Below are 10,283 nucleotides of genomic sequence, written 5' to 3'. Positions count from 1 at the left end.
ATAGCATATCTCTTTTTGTGTTAGTCTTCAAACGCTGTTCGCGGCGCGATGCTGCTCTATGTGTCATCCAAAAACTAAGACTACAAAAAGTGACAAAGAATTAAAGGCCGAAACACATTTGTTAATTGTTATACACTACACAAGGAAATTGAAGATTTTGTTTTTAATTATGTATGAACACACACACACACACACACACACACACACACACACACACACACACACACACACACACACACACCCAACACATACACACACACACACACACACACACACACACACACACACTACACACACACACACACACACACACCAAGCCAGATTTACTTAATTTAAATGTTCACGCAGCATGATTTAGGCTAACTCCATTTACTCCTCTCCCCGTAAATACAATGTCTTCCTTGTCAGTTATCGAAGGCTGTTTCAAGTTTGCTTCAGTTACATTAATCTGGAGAATTCAGCCGTGAAAGTAGCATCTCCGTTATCGTTTAACCCCAGGTTGATCACGATGGCTTACAATACTGCCTTGAGAATGACTTTGCTCTTGTTATCTGCTGGGTACATCTGTGAGTAGTCGTAGTATTGGTAGTTTTTTCATTGTAGTAGCAGTTGTAGTTGAACTAGCTGTAGCAGTGTGCTAATTTGCTGTGCAGGAAGATTGTTCGTAGTTGTAAAAACATCTGTTACAACAACAAAAAAGAATCTTCTTGGATATGTTTTGTTGATCTTGTCATTTTATCTTTTTTTTTATAAGCCTTGTTGCATGAACGAACCTTGTTTTTTTTCACGATGTCTTGTATTGTCAATGATTTTGTCTTTTTAACGCTAAATCTTTATTAACAGATGCATCTCGTTTTCAATAAAAACTCACAGGAAAAATCTGTCAATGAAAGCATTTAAGTTACCAGTTACCAATCAATTTTAGGATTTAATTACCATGTACTAATCTAGTGTGTGTGTGTGGAGGGGGGGGGGGCTTTTGTTGTTGTGATTTTTGTTATTTTTTATGTGTATTTTAGCCATTTCATTATTGTTTCAAACAAGCATGCAATATGTTTGCAATTATGTAAAGCGCACTTTTTGACACAAGCTTGTTAACCAGCTCGGAAAAAGTGTGAAGTAGGTGTCAGGTGATGGTGGACGTCATGTATGTGGGGGCTGGGCAGTCGGGACGCTCCATTGTGTAAGCGCACATATCGGTAGACTGGTTTAGGTGGAGCCGGTGTAGGATCCGGTCCGGTCCCCCCTCTGAAGTAGTCCCCCGGGGGACCAATTCGTGGCAAAAACTGCTCTATAATGGTCCCCCCTTAGACATCCAGCCTCGTTTTTCTTGTTACAATGTTAGTAATGTTACCAGCAATTTCAGAGAAAAGAAAGGAAAGAATCAGAGACTGGTTTCATTTCTTCTTATCAGTATTTATTTATTATTCATTTTATTTCATGTGATTTTTCTTTTGAACGGCATTATAAATCAGATCTATTTTATTTTCTGCAAAATATAGTCAAACAAAGAGATTGCTGTCTGTGCACTACATAATACCGGACGAAGATATAGATTGAAAATGGCTTGAATGCCTAAGAAAAACGAGGCTGGATGTCTAAGGGGGGACCATTATAGAGCAGTTTTTGCCACGAATTGGTCCCCCGGGGGACTACTTCAGAGGGGGGACCGGACCGGATCCTACACCGGGTTACTTTGGTTTCGAGGTTTTTAACAGCCTCGGTGCCTTCACAGGCACAAGACACTGGTTCGAGAAAACAGCCATTTCACCCCCACAGTAATGCACCTGCAAGAAAATCAAACCAGTGACTGCATGCTTTGTTACGTTTTCCGAGGTCAGTGTTTTGTTAAAAAAAAAAACATTAAAAAGGTCAATTATGTTCCTCTTCTGGCAATCATGTGCCGAATTCAATATTGGGTGCCTTTGTCTCTCACGTCTCTGCACATAAAGTTGCAGGCTAAGTCAGCGTTCACTCTTTCCTTTTGTTCGTTCCGGGTCACTAACCACAATGCTACCCCTCCCAGCCTCGTGGAGGCCAGTGCATCATTACGCATCTTATTACCAAAATCGCCGTCAAGTTATCAAGTTATAATACGCTAAAAAAGGAACCGGGTTGATATGGGTATTTTCCCTCTACAGGTCAGCTCAGCACCGGCGCAGAAGACACACAAACATGTGACGCGGACCACACCATCATCACCAGGGCAGTGTATGATGACTCACATCACTCGGGCCCACAACCTCTAAATAGCACCGACTTGTTGCAAGTCTATGATGTCTGCTTACCGAAAACTCCCCGTCAAGTCTCGAATCTTCCATGCGCTGGGTTCAACTTCGACCCAGAATGCGTAGGGGGTAAGACTATTAATACATCACGTTCACTATCATGGTGATGATTTCCTTAGGATCGATGTCTACAAGAATTTTTTTTTGTGAAGACTGAGAAACATTTTAACTGTCATGGCCCAACCGAGTTGTTAAAACAATTTCGCTAAGTGGAATTTTCACACAAACAATGTTAACTATTAAAATAGTAAACACACACACACACACACACACACACACACACACACACACAACGTACCGTTTCTAGCAGGAATACTTCTTTTTTTTATATAATGATACGCTACCGATAAGTTACTTAAGAGTCTAGAGTATTCTACACACAAGGTCCATCTCCGCTGTACACAAATTGACCGTGGAGATATTCAGACGGTTTCAATATTCCTCCCAGGCGTGCACCACGACCCGTGCTACTGGCTGGAAACCAACGTTCAGAACATCACACTCCGTCGTCACTGGAAGATGGCGGCAACACTCCCCCCGGGATCAACCCCGTGCAAGTGCAAAGTCTCATCAGCAGTGCCTCAACACTTCCACCTGACCGCTGTCAATCTCTACGACGACAACATCAACAATGCTTCGCGCATCACGGTCTATGCGAAGACTGTTGGGAAGTACATTGATCTAAACAGCATGGAGCCTTTACCCAAGCCAAAACCCGTCAAAGCAAGTAAAACCCTTGTTGTGAAATTTGCGAATGGTGCCCACCAGGCGTTGCAAATTCTGACCATAAAAGGTTGGTGGAGGCGTCCCTCGTGGGTCGGAAATGTGCATCGTTCAGTTCGATGGTCCTGCAATCTGTCTGTTTTGTTCTGAGTTTCTTTGTTTGTTTATTTGTTAGTTTGTTTGTATCTTTCTTTCTTTCTTTCTTTCTTTCTTTTTTCGTTGTTATTGGGTGTTTTTGGGGTCGCCATGACAGTGTACGTATGTCTCTCTGTTTGTCTGCCTGCCTAGTTTAAAAAATATATTTTGTGTTGTTGTTGTCTGTCTGTTTGTCTGTCCGTTTGCTACATTGAGGATGGTAATGGGGGGCGCGGGGGGGGGGGGGGTGGTGGTCGGGGAGGGGGATACAGGCTCTCTGTGTCAAGAATACATAGGCAGGGAAGGCTCTACCTTGATAGCAAATATACATTCTCATTCTCGTCTAGAACAGTTCTGTAGGTTGCAGGTTTGTCAAAATGAATATGCATATTACTCTTGTTTCAAAATACAGAGATAACGCGCAATATAGTCAGATCTGTGGGAGCGTCGTTCGTTTCAATTCTGATAACATGAATCCTGTGTTCCTTCAGCGGCAAATGCCAGAGTGAACGTTTCCTGTGAAGGTTCTAACTACTTTGCCACCACCCTGCCCTCTGACCTCCATGATGTCACATCAGGTAATCGTATGCTTTGCAGTGTTTTGGGTACCGTAAATAAATTAGATAGATTCTGGATAAGAATCCAGATTTTGACAGGGAAAAAAGCCAGATAAAAACTTAAAGATATGGTTTTTTTATCTAATTGTTTTAGTTCTGTGTTTGTGAGCTCTTTGTTGTTGTTGTTGTTGTTGTTGTTGCTTTTCCTTGCATGCAGTGGCTTCAAATTTTGTCAAAATATATTAATAAAAATGTCAAGGTGCAACCCCAACAGAGGCGCTACCCCTTGACCCCGAGGTCTTTTTCCCCCCTAATTTTCTATTTTGCCATCTTCATCCGTGAACTGTACTACTTATCATGTTAAACTCCTCAAGTGCATCTTTGCCATCAGGTTGTTCATGTTACAATCTTGTACGCTGTAAGAAGGCCAATCAAGAAATGATATCTCTTAAAATAAATATGTAGAACAATGAATCGCCTTTCTGAAGCCTGATATCAATTGGACAAAGTCAACTTTACCAAGTTCGCTGCACGAAGCTTTGGCAATGAATTTAAGGTAAAACAAGAAATTCCTCCGAGGTAGGAAAAACACCCCCGTTGGTCAAAGGGAAATAACCATTCTCACTGCCACCAACTGAGAAGGTTATTTCCCTTTGACCATTAATATGTCCCTCTATAAGTCCTTGTAGAATCTTAATCCACCAATAACTCCCTAACCGTGTGTTTGACTGGTCCCAATGTTTGTAAGGACCGTCTCAGGAATGTATAGAACCTGTTCACCAAGTTTGGTGACGATCGGTCCGTTCATTCTTGAGATCTACTTGCGAACACAAACACACAAATACCGCCACAAACACACAAACACATCGAGTGAAACCTATACACACCCCTATACCGGGGGTGTAATAAATATGTAGAACAATGAATCGCCTTTCTGAAGCCTGATATCAATTGGACAAAGTCAACTTTACCAAGTTCGCTGCACGAAGCTTTGGCAATGAATTTAAGGTAAAAAGGCTTCGCGAAGTCAGCTGCGGGCTGGGTTTGATATACAGTGCATCGTGACAAAGACCTACGTAAAAACTCATATGTCCAGTTTCTTTTGATCAGCGACATATGGTCCGATTTAATTCTATTTCGATCGACTTTTTGGTTTTGATTTCATTTCACTTCCGTTTTGGCGTACACGCGCGAGCATACACACATAACAACTAACAGTCATGTGTGCATAAATTCAGCAGAATAACCTTGAGAAATATAGACAATGAACTTTTAATTGTCCTTATGTTTCCTTGTTTCCTCAAGCTTTTTGTAGACTTAAGCGTGTGTATACTGTTGTCTCGTGATGTTTTTGTTTTGGGAAGTTGAAACATTCTGCGTTGTGTGTGTGTGAATTGTTTGCAGTGAACAAAAGGGAAACTAGATAACTACATACATGTCCGGCCTACAATAAGTGTATTGTTTTATACCAAATGGTTTTGAAAGCACACAAAATAACAGCAACGAAAAATCTACAGTATTCATTGTGAAGATATAATCCTACCCAACAAAACACAATGTAACTTCTGGTAATGGCGTCTGTGTTTTCTGTTCATTGTTGTTGGCAGTTACCAAGGGGGTGGCGTCACGAGACAAAGATCTCTCCCTGAACGCTTCAGCATCTTCAGCAGCTCTTCGGGGTAACACACACGCACACACATGCACACATGCACACACACACACACACACACACACACACACACACACACACACACAAACACACACAAACAAACGCATGCACGCACTTATACAAACACACATACACTTGCACGCACTTATACAAACACACATACACTTGCACGCACTTATACAAACACACATACACTTGCACGCACAGATGCTCTCTCACACACACACACAGACACACACACACACACACACGCACACACACACACACACACACACACACACACACACACACACACACACACACACACACACACACACAAACGCACAGATAGAGCGGGGAGGAACCAAAACACTGAGTTCGCACACACGAGACATGTCAGCTTAAAATTGATGGGCAAAACCGACTAGACAGTTTGTAATTGTTCATGCTTTCTCTTTGCAACATGCAGATTTCCTGGTGGGAATGATCATGGCGGCCATTGCGGTAGTGCCGGCAGTCAACATCCTTGTGTAAGCTTTGCCCCTCTTCGGGTGATCAATCTCTCCGAGACAAGGAAGTGCTATTGTATTGTATTGTATTGTATTGCATTGTATTGTATTGGATTGTTTTGTGTTGTATTGTATGGCGTTGTTTTGTGTTGTATTTCATTGCATTGTATTCTGTTGCTAATTGTCCTTGTAGGATTTTGAATTGGTAGAGGTAATAGTAGTTAGAGTTGATCTTGTTAACAACTACAGTAACAACAACAACAACAAAACAAAATCAAAATTACTCGTCAACTTCAAAGTGTATTTCCCGCCTGTTCTTCGGTGTGATACGCTTGTTGTTGCGATCATTTTTCTGTCAGTTTCTTTATTTGCTTCTTTTCTTTCTTTGAAAGGGATATATATCTGTAGATTGTTTTTCCACATCTGCTTAGTATGCACAAAACGCATTCGACTATGTGAAGATCAACACGTTTTCCCCACTATAAGTCTACACTCGTTTTAGAGTTGTTGCTATTTTTTCTTGGTTTTGTTCTGCATAATGTATGTCCGACTGATGTCCGACTGCATTATCTGGTTAGGACTGTATCATTGGGTTTTATTTCAGTTTTCGTTTTGCCATAATTATCAGCTTATTATCGTGTGTACCCTCACTTGTGCAAAGATTGAGATTGAATAAATCAGAGAATGGTTGTCTGGTTGTTGTTGGGTTTTATAGTCAATGTCGAGTGTGTGGGTAGTTCACTGGCGGATGTGTGTGTGTGTGTGTGTGTGTGTGTGTGTGTGTGTGTGAAATTGATAGTTCAGTACATAAAACAATGTTTATGAAGATGATAGTTTTTGCATAAAAGATATCTTATTTGGAATTGATGAGGATATTAAACATTGAAACTGTCAGGCTTTTTTTTATAAGGATGATAGCTCCACATTAATTAATATATATATATACATACATGCTTAATGAGGGTGGTAGTTCAGTTTTAAAGGCAGTGTCATCTTTCAAATTGATCAGGATGGTAGTCTGGCTTTTTTTTAAAGAAACAGTGTCATGCTTAAAGTTGTTGAGGAATATATTCAGATTTATACATTATCTTCTTCTTCTTCGTTCATGGGCTGAAACTCCCACGTTCACTCGTGTTTCAGCACGAGCGGAGTTTTACGTGTATGACCGTTTTTACCCCGCCATTCAGGCAGCATACGCCGAATTCGGGAGAAGCATGCTGGGTATTTTAGTGTTTCTATAACCCACCGAACTCTGACATGGATCACGGGATCTTTTCCGTGCGCACTTGGTCTTGTGCTTGCGTGTACACACGAAGGGGGATAAGGCACTAGCAGGTCTGCACATAAGTTGACCTGGGAGATCGGAAAAATCTCCACCCTTAACCCACCAGGCGGCCGCGGCCGGGATTTAAACTCACGACCTTCCGATTAGGAGGCCAATGTCTTATCCACTACGCCACTGCGCCCGTCGTTTATACATAGTATGTTTGCTTATGTTTGGTCGTTATCTTTGCCTGTGCGTGTATTGTATGCTTGGTCGTTTTCTTTGCCTGTGCATGTATAGTTTGTTGGTTATGTTTGGTCGGTTTCTTTGCCTGTGCGTGTATAGTATGCTTGGTCGATGTATGTATTGTAAAGCGCTAAGAGTAGACATTTTTCTAGAATAGCGCTATAAAAGTTTGCATTATTATTATTATTATTATTATAAATAGTGCCGCCTTCACGTTGATGTGGATAGTTCGGCATCAAAAGCCGCATCTCATTTGGAATTGACAAGGATGTTAGTTCAGCAACAGAAACAGTGTCACGTTTAGAATAACGAGGATGCTATAGATCAGCATCAAACACAGCGTCTCACATACAGTTGATCAGCATGCTAGTTCAGCAACAGAAATAGTGTCATACTTTGCATTATGCAGATGATAGTTCAGCAGCAAAGACAGCGTCTCATTTAGATTTGATCCGGATGATAATTCAGCAAGAGAAACAGTGGTGACTCAGGAACAACTTCATCATCTGCAGGGACTGTCGGAGGATTAGACTGGATGGAACCAGAGAATGTATGACAAGAGAGTGTTGAATATGAGGAATCTGCTGGGCTGGGGAATGTTTTAAACGAGGATTCCGAGTGGTAAGGGGGTGTTCCATGCGAGGGCCTTGCTTGGTTACAACCTGACAGAGTTGGGCTGTTAGTAGGTGTGAGATACAAGGACTGTGCTTGCTTGTCGCCCGAGCTGTTAGTAGGTGTGAGATACAAGGACTGTGCTTGCTTGTCGACCGAGCTGTTAGTAGGTGTGAGATACAAGGACTGTGCTTGCTTGTCGCCCGAGCTGTTAGTAGGTGTGAGATACAAGGACTGTGCTTGCTTGTCGCCCGAGCTGTTAGTAGGTGTGAGATACAAGGACTGTGCTTGCTTGTCGCCCGAGCTGTTTGTGGGTGTCAAATACGAGGATCCTGCTTGGTTATAACCAGACAGAGCTGGGCTGTCAGTTGGTGTGAGATACAAGGAACCTGTCTTGTTATCGCCAGACTCTGATGAGTTGCCTGTTGGTTTCAAATAAAAAGACCCTGCTTTGTTGTTGGCAGACAGAGAAGGGAAGATGCAGGGTGTGAGATACAAGGAACCTGTCTTGTTATCGTCAGACACTGCTGCATTGTCTGTGGGTGTCAGATAAAAGGGTTCTAGCCGGTTACAATCCGACAATTCCCATCTGCTGGTCGACGTGGGGCACAACAAAACTCTGGAGCTCTCAGTATTAGGTCCTTGTGAGACGTCCAAGAAAGTATCAAGTCTATCCTGTGTGACACCCACGGAAGTTGCAAGTCCTTGCGAGATATTCGCAGAAGAAGTGTTGTCGTTGGGGCTAAAGTGCTTTTCTTGCGATCTCGTTGAAGTATTCTCCATGCAGGGCACTGATGTGCTATTCACCCTAGTCAGGTAGCATGACGAAGTTGTGTCGTTGTCATGCTTGGCCGGTAACACTTCTGCCGTGACCGTGACAGAATGCGGGCCTGTCGGGGTTGGGCCGCATAACGGAGGATCTTCAGTGGGTATGAGCTCCAGGTACTCTGAAGGCGCTGGCAAAGTGTTAGCTGACATTGACGGCTGGAGGAACTCTGGTCTTTTTCCTGAAGGAATTCGCAAAGCTTGAGTTGAACCTGTCGGCTGAAAGGACTCTGGAAATCTCACTGAAGAGCCTTGCAGGGTTTGACTTGACGCCCTAGGCTGCAGAGACTCTCGTAACCTCATTGAAGGTACTGACACGACTTGAGTGGAAACTGCCGGCTGAAGGAACGCTGCTCTTGTCTGTGAAATAACTGACAAGGCTTGAGTCGAAGCTGTCGGCTGCAAAGGCCATGGTCCTGTGTCTGAAAGTCCTGGCAAGGTTTGAGTCAAAAATGCGGGTTGCAGGGATTCTCGTAATCTCGCTGAAGGTACTGACAATACTTGAGCTGATAGTGTCGCCTGCAAGGACTCTGGATTTCTCTTTGAAGAGACAGGCAAGGTTTGAGTTGAAACTGTCGGCTGCATTGACAAGGCTCCTATCTCTGAGAGAACTGGCAAGATTTGATTTTGGAGAGGCGGTCGCGGAGGTGGTGGCGGTGCCAATGATGGCTCCGAGCTGCTGAGCCTGGAGTAGTTTGCAGGCGGCAGGTCTGGCACTGCGGGGTACTGGGGAGCTGTGTAGTGAGATATCCCTGCACGTGAAATAGGGGAAAAACAGTGCATGTGGTGTTACCTTAGGCTCAGCACGAACTTGCAACCAGTGAATACACAGACAAATACGGAATAAATGAACAAATAAATGTAGAAGAGATATATAAACAGAACAATCAATCAATTCAGCCAAGCAATCAATCAAGCAAACAAGCAAATTACCGTAAATCAATTAACGAATAGATCAATGAAGTTATGAATTAAGTAATGAGTAATTAGTCAATAAAGAGTTATTACAATCTGTTAATAAAAAAAAATTGAACTTCCTAGCGTACTTACTCAATGATTAATTCAGCAATCAATCGATTAGAGAAAGAGTTAATTATTTAATATTTGATATATCTTACCCTATTGTGCATGGAATGACACATCTGACACTTAGTTAAAAGGTTTAGCTGCTAGAAGCCACTTTTTGTCAACTGCATCATTACGTGTGAAATAAAATCACATTGTCCTATGGCTTACGTCTTGCGGGTGTGGAGATTTCAGAGTAAACCGGTTCCGTGTGTGTTGCAACCGGTTCTTCGGCAAGATCGGTAACTCGTGCAGCTTCACGACTTGCGAGTTGCCTCCTCCTCGACCTTTGGAATAATATGCAAATGAACAGTGAAGGCATCACCTTTAGGCTTATGTGTTTGTTTCTTGCTTTCATTTTTTCTTTTTTCTTTTCTTTCTTTTTGCCTGTCTGTCTGTCTGTCTGTCTGT

General features: G+C 42.5%; 1 protein-coding gene across 2 annotated transcripts; it reads left to right on the top strand.

The window, feature by feature from the left end:
• Positions 1 to 375: 375 nt before the first annotated feature.
• On the top strand, positions 376 to 6,550 carry LOC138972603 (uncharacterized). Of its 2 annotated transcripts, XM_070345257.1 has the most exons (7): positions 376 to 566; positions 2,142 to 2,357; positions 2,737 to 3,081; positions 3,638 to 3,724; positions 5,311 to 5,382; positions 5,821 to 5,929; positions 5,964 to 6,550. In XM_070345257.1, exons 1-6 carry the CDS (start codon positions 509 to 511, stop codon positions 5,883 to 5,885), a joined length of 843 nt encoding a protein of 280 aa, XP_070201358.1. In that variant the 5' UTR covers positions 376 to 508; the 3' UTR covers positions 5,886 to 5,929; positions 5,964 to 6,550. The 2 variants fall into 2 exon arrangements, with proteins under 2 accessions (XP_070201358.1, XP_070201357.1); XM_070345256.1 differs by having other exon boundaries at positions 380 to 566; positions 5,821 to 6,550.
• Positions 6,551 to 10,283: the final 3,733 nt, after the last annotated feature.

The sequence above is a fragment of the Littorina saxatilis genome, linkage group LG8 (assembly GCF_037325665.1).
Source record: "Littorina saxatilis isolate snail1 linkage group LG8, US_GU_Lsax_2.0, whole genome shotgun sequence".
Taxonomy (NCBI): Eukaryota; Metazoa; Mollusca; class Gastropoda; order Littorinimorpha; family Littorinidae; genus Littorina; species Littorina saxatilis.
This window is presented reverse-complemented; position numbering and strand designations above follow the sequence as displayed.

Bases quoted from the DNA above. Each gene is read 5' to 3' on its own strand.
- LOC138972603 (XM_070345257.1), top strand. From the start codon at position 509: ATGGCTTACAATACTGCCTTGAGAATGACTTTGCTCTTGTTATCTGCT. The intron at 3,082-3,637 runs GTTGGTGGAGGC...GTGTTCCTTCAG, and splicing joins GCAAATTCTGACCATAAAAG to CGGCAAATGCCAGAGTGAAC. The intron at 3,725-5,310 runs GTAATCGTATGC...TGTTGTTGGCAG, and splicing joins CCTCCATGATGTCACATCAG to TTACCAAGGGGGTGGCGTCA.